This window comes from Electrona antarctica (assembly GCF_951216825.1).
Source record: "Electrona antarctica genome assembly, chromosome: 8".
Classification (NCBI taxonomy): Eukaryota; Metazoa; Chordata; class Actinopteri; order Myctophiformes; family Myctophidae; genus Electrona; species Electrona antarctica.
In genome coordinates this window covers 4,166,535-4,179,034 of record NC_136789.1, presented here as the reverse complement: position 1 = coordinate 4,179,034, position 12,500 = coordinate 4,166,535, and the positions used below count along the sequence as shown (strand labels likewise).

Here is a 12,500-nt window from a genome sequence, read left to right as displayed (position 1 = left end):
ATCCGTGCAGAGTCGTCGTCACCGGTGGGTCAAAACTGCTGTTAAGGTTGATGGCAAAGGTGTCCTGTGCCAAATTGACAAGTAAGCAGAGGCACATTTGTTTCTATGACTGCTGATTGTAGAACAGCGGTCCACTGAAGAAAGTTATCATCCATAAGGAACCAACTGTGCCCCTGTGTGTCCTTGCTTCCCCCAGAGCATGGAGTCTTTTAACGGTTGCAGTTAGCTTGACAGACCAGACTTTTGATGTTAAATTGAGCCTAAAACACAAGTCTTGACCAATTTACTTCTCTGGTATCAGGCTCAGGTCACATTTGAAACTACATTTTGTTCTACTGTGAGCAGGGAGGAATAACAAGGCTCCTTGAAAGCTTGTGGAGGGCCTATTGTTCTGCTGTAGTGCATTGTTTTCAGAGGAGAGACAGGTGTCTGGTATAGTGAACATTTTACTACCAGGCAGCATTTTAAATGGCCATCCTTAAACTAAGAACCTAATTGAAAGAGACCTTCCAGCAAAGGCTGCATATTATGTAAATTAGTGTAATTAAGAAAAGTATTCTGACAAAGCATGCCTCGATTGTAAGTGTTTATTATGCAGCAACCCCTGAATGAATGAGTCTCAATGAGTGTATTCCTACTGTAGTGAATTCCTCATACCGGAGGAGAGATATGAAGTGAAATATCATAACAAAAAGCACTAAAGAACGACTTTAATCCTCCATTTCCCAAAAAGCATTGGGATTACCGGTGGGATTTTTCTCTGTTGTCACCAGCTGTGTACTATGTGGGCATGTGAATTTGCGTGCATGTAAATACACTCACCCTGACGCTTGCGCTTTGTGTTTTGTTTTGCGCTCTCTCTCTCTCTCTCTCTCTCTCTGCACGCACGCACGCACGCACGCACACACGCACACACACACACACACACTATTGTAATTGCACCCCTGGTTGTCTTTTGGCGTACTCATTAGACAGACAGTCTCTGCGCTGACATAACGCTATTCCCCTAATGAGGTGAAACACAGTAAGATGTGTTTGTGTATGCGTTTTTCTTAAACACTTCAGGGTAACTGCAGTTTCAGGGTAACACCGCAATCCTTAAAACACTCCATAATGAGTATAAGGGAGGTCTGAGTCGGTATAAATAGTTTAGTTTCTCTCTGCTGACCAATATCTGTGGGATTCTCCATGGAATCTGCAAAACACATCTTCCTTGATTATTCTTTTATTCGTCTTTGATACTTTGTTATCAAACTAAGTATGGAAGATGAATAACAGATGGTTATGATTGGGCAACTGAACTGGGGGAGTGGATTTGATTTGTTTTGATTTGTTTTGATTTGTTTTGTTTATGGCTTTTGGGGGAAACAATACTGAGATCCCATATAGATCCAGTGTGGATACCATGCAGGGGCGCCTCCCACAGCCATTCACTCTGGTTAACATGGCTCCATTCCAGAACTCCAAGTAAACACCGCTGCTCAGAGACCTCGAGCTCAAGGTTGAGTTCAAGTGCATTTGGATATTCCACAGAGATGCCGGTGAGGACCATGGCATCTCACTGGCATCCCAGCAACGAGCCGGTCGGCGAGTCTTAGCTCATCTCCTCTCATCTCACATACATTTGCCTCACTTCACTGCATTTCTTTCCAATACATCTAATGCATTATTTCACATGAGCAGACTATGCTGGCCCTCTATCCATAATGGATGATCCATCGGTATAGTCTGCTCCATGAATGCTACATTACACATCTTCTCCACTGTCATCAAATATTCAGCACCTATTGGCTGGGACAGAGCACTCGAGCAGAATTCAACCTTTTGATTAGTAGCAGACAGACAAGAGAAGAAAAAAACCCCGTCAAAGATCAAAACAAAATGTTAGGGCTGGGAAAGCTTCAACTTGATTCAGCTCCAATTTGGGTGTACCATTTCAGAAGATTAGAGTGAAAAGCATGCCAAATCTCATCGCTTTCCCCCCAGTTCTATCAGGGCAATATGGTCTACCAATTTACAACTCGTTCTGTGTCCCCACACCACACATGCACGCACGCATGCACGCGCACACACTGACAGATAGAGACATACAGTATATCCACAAAGATCTACGATTCATCTGCTTGCCCTGCTGTGTGAGGGATGTATTGCTGTACTTAATCAACTTGACTCTCGGATGGATTATATTTCTGTTAAAAGTCACACATTAGCTGCTCCGCTCGTCGCAGAGAGCTTCCGAACCTAAACAGCTTCCTCAGCAAGGCGCAGATGAGATCATATTTACTAGACGGGGCTGTATAGAAATAAATGATTTTGAGGTTTGAAGTCACATTATACATTCAAAGACTCCAGCACACCAGTTGGGAAGCAGGATAAACACACACGCACGCACGCACACGCACACACATTACATGCACAATCGCACGCAGCCTTTCAGAGGGAGTTCACCTCTCGAACACACTTTTGAGCTCTGCCGTACAGGCGGTCCCACGCTGTTTCTCAGACTACATCTGCAGAGCGTTTCCTCTCTGTGTGGCGGCCGGGGGGAGGAAGTGGGATGGAAAAAGTGTCCCCCGCCCGACGGAGCCGCATGGCAGGGAGGAGAGCAGTCGGTCAGGAGCCCGCCGGCCGCAGTCGGGCATATTTGTGGTCAACTCTCTCCTTGCTGCCGTCTAAGCCACTCTCCTATAGCCAAAGTTCCCCATGTACTCTCTCCTTCTCGCCATCCCTCTCTTTTCCTCACACTCTCGTGTCCAAATGTCTTTTAAGAGTGCGAGAGACTCCCAACGGACACACTCATTCTTAAACCAGAGGGAAACTCATTCTTTCTTTCCCGCTCTCTCTCTGCCCAAAGTCCAGCCTGTTTACAGTGGATCTGGGGACACGTAGAAAGGGATCCCCCCTTTACAGGAATCACAGTGGAAGGATTTGGCAACATCAGCAGAGTGGTTCACCGCGGCCCGACATACACTGGCCAGGGTGAATGACTTCCATCTAGCTCACTCACTCACTGTAACACACGCACGCACACACACACACACACACACACACACACACACACACACACACACACACACACACACACACACACACACACACACACACACACAGCAGCAGCAACAGCAACAACAGTGAAACCAGGGGAAAGAGGAACACACACAGACACACAGTCCTCTCACCAAGACACATACAAAGTGAATCCATAGTGTTCATTTAACCAAATGGGCCCGTTCCATTTGTACACACTGAGATTCTGAATTTTTCTGTGCTGTACACACAATGGAAACATTGGCTATGTTTCACAAAAGGAATCCATGCAGCCCTGCCTGACCAATGGAGCCACCTATGTCTCTGCTTCAAACTGTTTTCCCCTCTCTCTCTCTCTCTCTCTCTCTCTCTCTCTCTCTCTCTCTCTCATTACACCCCTCCCTTCTAAATTGGACCGCTATATTCTCTCCTTCCTCTTAGCCTAGTTTCAATAAGCAGAAATAGAACCGGGGGGCTGGAGAACCATGTGTCTCTGGTGGGGATTTGGATATGAAGTCTGTCCCCCCTAATGTGACACGGTAAGAGTGTGTAAATGATTGCACACGTGTAATTGCAGCATGTATATAGTATAGTGTGTGTGTGTGCGTGTGCGTGTGCGTGTGCGTGTGCGTGTGCGTGTGTGTGTGTGTGTGTGTGTGTGCGTGTGTGTGCACTGTACTTGAGATGAGCTACTGTAGGCTAACAGTGTGACTCACTGTACGAAAAAAGCTGGCCTCACAAAACAGCACACTGTATCCTCATTTAAACATCATCTAAATGGGACTGACATTTTATGGTTTACAAGGAACCACAGCGGGACAGCAAACAGTTTTCAGGCAGATTTTACCGCCCTGCGTTGACTACATGTAATCAATGCTGTATGATGTTTAAAGCCCAACTGTGGACAGATTTTCATCCCCATTTTGGAGAGGCCCACCGATCTACAAGCTCACAAAGCATTGCAGTGCAATATGTTGCGAGCTTGTAGATCTGCCCAAAATAGGGATGCCAAGTAGAAAGTGGTTACAAATAATTGTTTTATAGCGTAAAAAATTCAAAACAAATTTAAAAAAAGAACTGCAGTCACTGCACCCATGGTTCTGTTTCTGTCACATTACCAACATCTTAACACAGATAGACAAATACTGTCAATGTCGAAGGATATATATAGGGTTGGTACAGTATTTATCATTGCCTTGAATGTGTCCCTTCCTGTATTCCTGTGACCCACAAAGCATTTACTGTGAAACCATGCACAAGCACTGATCAGGTGTGTGTGTTTGTGCGTGGCTGCTGCTGGGTGTGTTTCAGTGTCTGTGCATTAGTTTGACTTCTTCCGTGGTATTGTAAGTTGGTGTTCCTGTGTGCTGTCAGGATGGTCCACATTCCTGCCATACTCTGGTATAATGAATCACAATGCTTCATAATGCATCATAATACACACAGATCATTTGAGGTCTAAGGCGTGAGATGGCTAGGAACCAGAAAGAAGTTCAAAGTGTTGTGTCACCTGATAATGTGGTTATATATAACCTACTGTACTACTAATCCAGGAACAATTTAGCAGGTGACCGTAACCTGGTGTCTAATACCATTCTAACCTCTTAAAACACTATATTATTTGTATTATTTGTTGACCAGAGACACTCAGGGGTCAATGCTAGCCCCCCTCCTTTTTTCCGTCTACACTAAATAGTAAATATTTAAGCGTTGTGTTGCTAAGATCTACTATTTCGCCCCAAGATAGAGACGCTAGTTTGAAAAACGCCGGAGGTCGACAAGGGAGGAGAAATTAGCAGAGGGCAGGTCAGTGATTTGGGAGGCTGGGTTCCTGCTCAGAGTCTCTTGACCTTTTCCCTCTTTGTGTGTACCAACATTGCATTACCACAGCAACTAAACCCTGGCGCTAATGCCAGTGTGGGCTATACGGCCCGCCGGCATCGTACCTCATCAGACACTTCAGTGAATTGCCCTGTCGTAACTAGGAATCATAGTCACTTTATTGCTCAAAGTAAAAAGGCATGAAACAAAGGGAGAGTGATAATCCTCAGCGTTTCATTTATCCCTTGGTAACTCTCTGGGTTAAATGAACACTCAGGATGTTAGTGTGTGCATGGGAATGGAGGACAAGGGTAGAGTGTGATTGCTGTGCAACCGAATGAAGGCCCTCCCCGAGGGAGGAGATGAAACTGCTGAACAAACGCTGTGCGGTACAGCACAGCCTCCCACTGGAGCAATGCCGTGTCATACCCAGATCATAATGCAGCTTATTACACATCAACTCAATGCAGTACCGTGCCAACCACCTGTAAATCACGTCCACTGTTACTTTAACTCTGAGAGTATACAAATGTAACCAAATGGACCCGTACACTCTCTGTACTCTCTCACATTCAGCCAGTGATGTGAGAGAACAAATTTTGTTTTTTTGAAACATTTTGATTAGTATTAGTAGTGGATCTTCATTAGGTCATAACATACCATTATTACCTACTGTTATTACCTACATTAAATAAAAAATACTATTACAATAATAAAACAGTGGTAATGATTGTAGTTCAGCTTCAGGGGCTATAAAACTGGCCAAACCACCTGTGAATGTGGAGAAGCATCATACGACGCCTTATCTGCCCTCGATTAATAAAATGCACAGCTTAAAAGATCTCGCAGAGTTCAACAATAATGCAGAGGACTGTGCAAACAAATGGGAAGCTGTCATATATAAAACCAACATTCTTTGAAGACACAAAAAGAAGACACATTTTCAGCTTGAATGAAACCTCCAGTAGAGCTGGCAAAGGTTTACGACAGAGATGTGTGGTGATTGGGGACGGGGTGTGGCACATAGACAAATGCTGATTTTGTTGAGGAGGGACGCTCCACCATCTGGTGCAGGAATCCCCCCTCCCAACGGGCCGTGCATGCGAGCGTGTGTGTGTGTGTGTGTGTGTGTGTGCACGCGCGTGCTTGTGCGTGTGTGTGTGTGTGTGTGCACGCGCGTGCATGTGCGTGTGCGTGTGTGTGTGTGTGTGTGCGTGCGTGCGTGCGTGCGTGCGTGCGTGCACGTGTAGTTTAAGTGTGTGTATGTCTGCAGTTCTGCCCAGCCAATTAGAGCACAGCCACTGCAGTGCAACGTGTTGAACACTGTTGTGGCTGTTTGACAGGCTTGACAAGAGTGAAACAGTTCTCTGCCGCAGCCATCGCAGACAGAAATAGTATAACAAGCTATTGTCTGTATGTGTAATTGTGTGTGGTCATGGGGACTGTCCTGTAATGGAAAACTCACATAAATCAAAAAATTTAATATAAATTTACTATACAACTGTCACCTAATTAGGTTACATTTGGTGTTTTGGTTACATTTGTATAAAAGGATGAATTAACATCTAAATTTGACACCAAACTGAGACGCTGTAAGACCCCAGCTGCATGCTCACTCCTTCAAGTCACCCTGGGGAAGAGAAACAGCTAAAATGTGAAAATATGAAAGTTAAATTATGTAATGTGTGGTATAAGACAGAGTGCAGTAGGTTAAAAGGGTCATTGTTTTGATAATCCCCATGCTTCACATGCAACCATATGGACTAGGTTTTACCTGAGCACAAAATGTAGATCTAATCTTGCATCCCTTGAGCTCTTGACTACATGCAGTACTGCTCTAATTGCCACAGGACCTGCTAACAAGGAGAGCAGTTACGGTATACTGTTTACCATCTGTCAACGTGGAAGAGACATGGCTCTACCTCCTACTCCAACACAGGCCCCTGTAAAGACAGGCTTTCACACGCAGCTGTGTGCATGATCCCATACTGGACTCCAAAAGCCATCAAAACACCACAAGCATTTGTAATAGCACTGCAGTCATCGTCGGATGCACCATAATGATTTGTGGGAATGTATTCACATTACATATGAGGAAGTTGTCATTCACATTCTTGGCTCATTTTATAATGGCAGTCTAAGAATACTATTTTTTACTTGTATTACATAATTGTAGGTAGCATACGAGTCATTTAACTACGGTCATTATCACACACAAACCAGTCTCACGGTGCAGATGTTTAGCTGGTCCAACATTGCTGCCTGAAGTGTGAGAATGGCAGCAGGTGGCATGTTTCGGGTGACCAGAATTTCACTTACATTCCGACTCCCCAGTCACAGTCTCCTCCCCCCCCCCCCCCCCTCCCCCCCCCCCCCCCCCCCCTCCCCATCACACTGCCTTTGAAACCCATATGCTACTCTCGTGACAAAATGAACTAGTGATGACAGTGCAAGGTTAGCAGCCCCCCCCCCCCCCCCCCCAGCAATTGCCATCCGGTGGAATTAAGACCTATGGATGAATGGCTGTCACTCCCTCAGTTCCTAAAGCAAATTATGAGGATTTGTTGAAGCTTGGGAATTTGCATTTTTGTTTTGTGTTGTTTTCTACGAGTGTATGCTTTTATTTGGAGAGAAAATTATACTGGCAGAAAATGTAGCGTACAGTAGTATGCTAAGTTATAGAAGAGGTGAAGTGCAAACAGACTCAAGCTGTTGGGTATGATGTAGTTACATATTCATAGGCAGTGCTAATTACTAAGACCAGCCTGCCAGTCTGTCACACAACTAGCTCATGTTAATAACACAACACTTTCCAACCTAACCACAAGGGAAGTCATTAAAATGTAATTAAACATTTTTGTATTTAACTCAATTTAAATAAGGTTAACTCTGAGAGTGTATGTGCACTCTCAGAGTTACAAATAGATCAATAACACATTTTACTGAGTAAGAGTGAGTATTTGAAGATACTTAGTTTGAAATATACTCCTCTTTCATCCCTTCCATCCAGACAGTTTTTTTTAAAGTTTTTTTATAGAGGTATCTGAATTAACTGAGTCAAATTATTTCACTGCATCTTGTTTACAGACTACCACAGTTGTTTGGAAGCCTGTGACTGCAATGAAGAAAAGTAACCTCGTCATACAGCTCTCTCTCCGATGGAGACATTTATGATGTATTTGAAAATTACAAAAGGTCTCGTTACAATTGCTTGTTTCACAGCCCACTTTCATGGGCGTTCATTGCAGTAAACCTACATGGAAACTAAATATTGTGATGACTTGACACTCAGCTGTTCACATATCTTTCGACTTTCCTGCAGTGACCAAAGTGCCGTGTTGCTCATTAAGCTGTCAGTGCAACGCGCAGTATGTGACCTTCTCAAAGGAATGTCCTCCATTCCAACATAACAGCGCTTGGGTTACAGCAACAGGAACAACTCTACTTCAAAGTGTTTTAAATAGACAGGGACTACCTCCATAATTGATGGTTTAATTTACAGTGGCGAGGCAAAGATGCACCTGAAATACCCACCTAACAAATTCTGTACACCTATACTAGTACCAGCTGATACCGTCAACCCAATTCCAATCATTACTGTTCACTGTGTTGTGTTCCATATAAAGCTGGTGCTTGCATCTGCTGGTGGGAGGATAATGGTGCAGAAAGCTTTCAGAGGTGGGGGGGGATTGATTGTGTGTGTACACGTGCATGTTGGGGGACAGCAGAACAAGGAGATATTTCTTTAAAATATAACTTCTGACAGGAATGCACTAGAAACTTAGTTTCTTTTACATGCTCATATCGCATTCTCGCCGAGATATATTTTCGAGTAAATAAAAAAGGAAAAAAAAAATATTTTTTTTAATAATATAAAAAAATAAAAAAAAACGAATGGTTCAAGCCCATTAATTAAGATTCGAGTGCCAACCCTAACGAGCGAACATTCGAACCTTGAATGTTTGGGGACAGCCTTAGCGTGCATGTGTACGTGTAGGTCTTTTTAGATAGATGAAAGAGTGTTGCTTTGTGGTGGGAGGTGCCCACTTGTAGTAAAACCCTGACAGCAAAATTATAAGAGCTGAAGCTTAACCGTGTTTGTCAGCCGGAGACCACAGAGACGCAATTATTGCTCCTCAGAGATGCAAAGTGAATGATAAGAGGCCAGGAGTATCCATGCAGAATTAATTCTGCTATAAGTCAAACTGTTTAACCCATTCAGGCCTGACGTCGAAATTTAAAAAAAAAAAAGTTTTCTAAATCATGACAATTTTCGGAAAGATTTGAGGCACATTTTAACGATTTTTCAAAAATAGCAGACCTGCAAGTTCATAGCGCGCCACTCGGTGGCGCGCTATGAGCTTGTAGATCTGCTATTTTTCAATAGCTAAATTATAACAATGTTTAAAACACCAAAAGGGGTTCCCGCCCCAAAATGGGTTAATGGTTAATGTGGTTAAACGCTAACGTGACATGGATGCGTTCCAGGTCTCAATGGATTAAATATTGATGGCTAGGCTTGACCATGGCTATGAAACCATAAATGCAATATCGTTAACCACATCACGATGTTTAACAACACTCTTTCTCTCACCCCTTTTGCAGGTGTTCTGCTTGACATCCAGAGGCATTTCAACATATCGGACAGCGAAGCCGGCTTGTTGCAAACAGGTACGTCTTCTCCAATCCCATAATTGCATGTGTGAGAAACCCTAGCTCAAGTGCATGTGCATTCTCTTGTAATTGAAGTGATTATTACCTGAGCTCTCTAAGCTCCTTTTAGCTAAATGCAGACCATGATAATGGAAAACAATGGTGGAGGTCCTCCCCTAAAGACAAGGGCCCTTCGATGTGCCTCCATTCTCTTTCTTATCACGACTGTCTGAGCAAGCTATTAGGACGCTATCCATATCAGTAGAACAGGTCAAATGATTCATATGATTCATGAGATATTGTTATCACTCTCCATCAGCGCACCAAGGTGTCCAACGGTTAAGTATAGTCTACTACACCAGTGGTTCTCAAAGTGGGGTCATTGGGGTCCCCAGACCCCAGCAAAAATTGTGAATAAAGCATCGAAATCAGTTCATCTATTTGTAACCCCATAGCCTATATACAGTGTACAAATCTTGTATGGGGTCCCTGGAACAAAATATTTTCTGATGGGGCATGGGGGTCTGTGTTGCCAAATACATATATGGTCAACACAGCCTCTGAAATAGAGATCCTCAATGAATCCAGAGAGACAGATTTGAAACCATCATACTCTCAAGCCAAGGTTGCACTGTTGTTGAGGCTGTCAGTATTTGAACCTTACATACACGATGCTTCTGAATCCAGTTCCCTTGAATCCAGTAGCAGAAGTGCAGAACCAGAGCAGAATGGAACACAGCTCAACGAAGCAAAGTAGGATTATTATATACATATATCGGAGTGTGATTTGCACTCAGGCAGGCGTTTCTCCTGAGGGCCAGTGTGCGTGTGATCAGAGGGTCTGCGAGTCCTGCAGGAGGCAGGCAGGCGTTTCTCCTGAGGGCCAGTGTGCGTGTGATCAGAGGGTCTGCAGGCTCTGGTCAGGGCGTGGGTTTCCTGCTTCACTATAGACCATAATGAATTCACCTTTTACGGAGATTCTCTGCACAGAGCTCTTGCTAGAGGACAGGGCCCCGTCTTGTCTCCCTGTCCCTCGAAATGCACTCAAACACAAACAAACTCGCACACAAAGTGCCATTGAGAGCTCAGGACCACGCTGGAGTTTGAGGGCAAAGAATACAGCTCACTGTTTCCTCTTTACGTCAACATTTTACCAATGAAGAAAAATCACAGTGTTCCGTCCAAATATGCCTTCCATAAATGTTACTTTAGCAATTAACACTATGTAAACTAATGAGCCGTTTCAGCACCTAGAAATGTATTCCCCTTTATTTGTACAGTACACTAGTATTAAGGATTTAATTCTATCCAATTTTGGTCTTTTTGCTGTATTGTATATACTGTATATTCTCGTGATTGTTGACTCAGTGGCAGTGCAGTGTTAACCTGCAGTAGGAATGAGATCAAGTCCATCCTGCATCATACTGTAGCTCGACTGTGATTGGCAGGTGAGAAATCTCTTCAAGATTTCTTCACTCCATTAGGGGCTGCCAGTCATGTGTTCCAAGTGCTCCACTTCATTCCAGCCTTTGTTCAGTTTAATGCTGCCCACACAGAGAGATAATGCTTCTGGCTGAGAACTAATGCATGAAAATCATACGCAACTTTGAGAGCTTGGCTAAAAAAAAGACATTTGAAACGGGTGAAAAAATGCTGGTTGGGTTCAGCAGACTGCTAGTCATTGTGAGGCCTCATTCCCTTTTCCAGGTGTGGTCTGCTCTGGTATATTTGTTCCCTGGGTGCCATCTAATTAGATCATCATTTTCTATTATAGTTCAAAAGATACTGATCGTCAAGGATAGAGTCAACCTTATTTACAGTGGCGTATTTCTGTATTATGCACACTTCACTAGCATCAAGACATGTGAACCCTCCATCCCACCATGGATGCACGCACACAGTCACAGCACGCACGCACGCACGCACGCACACAGTCACAGCACGCACGCACGCACGCACGCACACAGTCACAGCACGCACGCACGCACGCACGCACGCACGCACGCACGCACGCACGCACACGCACGCACGCACGCACACACACAGTCACAGCACGCACGCACAACGCACGCACACGCACGCACGCACGCACGCACGCACGCACGCACGCACGCACGCACGCACGCACGCACACACACACAATATGTCAGCTGAGTATCAGGCACCGTATGCTTTTGCGCGTCTATGAGAGGCACCTAGCCTAGGCTAAAAACGGAACTGCTCTGTGCCTGGCTGGCCTCTGCCTGTCTTGGGCTGTGGTGGTTCAGACTCCGCTTGGCCCCTGATCCCCAAGCGACCTCTGTCTCACACTGCCCCGAGGAATGTGCGGTGGCCCAGCTCAGAGCTGCGAGAGCGGGTGGGCGCAGACAGTGAGCCTAGGTGTGAAGGAGAGGTTACCGGGGTTGGAGGGTGGGGGGACTGACGTGATCAGAGTAGGGGCAGAGACCCAGTGTGTCTGTATGTTTACAGAATGTGTGTGTGCCCCCGAAAGCTTTCTCCCCAATCCCCTCCTCCGCCAGAGAGAACAATCACCAGCTCTGTAAGCACCTGCACGCAAGCGCTGCCGTCCCTCCCTCCTTGCTCCCTTTTGGGAATCCAAACTATACCAACAAAGATATTTTAGCAGGGAGTGGGGCTCTCTGCCTCTGATGCCGTGGTAAGAGTTCTCTTACACATGTGTAAGAGAACTCTGACCACACACTCCACTGCACAGCTCTCTAAGACCAGCACTAGACTAACTCAAAAACACATTACGGGGTTCATAAGCTCTGTGTGAATTCTGGCCTGGCTTGGACCTGTTTGGCAAGTGTAACATTAACTGTGTGTGTGTGTGTGTGTGTGTGTGTGTGTGTGCGTGCGTGCGTGCGTGCGTGCGTGCGTGCGTTTATCTATCTATCTATCTACAGTATCTACAGTATCTATCCCATCTATCTATCTGTCTATCTACACACACGCACGCACGCACGCCACGCACGGACAGTGTTTTGTGTTATGTTTGT

At 44.9% G+C, this 12,500-nt stretch overlaps 1 protein-coding gene across 2 annotated transcripts in view; it reads left to right on the top strand.

The window, feature by feature from the left end:
• The window catches only part of spns2 (SPNS lysolipid transporter 2, sphingosine-1-phosphate), a 70,923-nt gene that overhangs the window by 11,575 nt on the left and 46,848 nt on the right, over positions 1–12,500 (top strand). For both annotated transcript variants that reach the window (XM_079508440.1, XM_079508441.1), the window contains exon 2: positions 9,454–9,519. In XM_079508440.1, the coding sequence (XP_079364566.1) occupies positions 9,454–9,519 (66 nt within the window). The remainder of the gene's footprint in view (positions 1–9,453; positions 9,520–12,500) is intronic.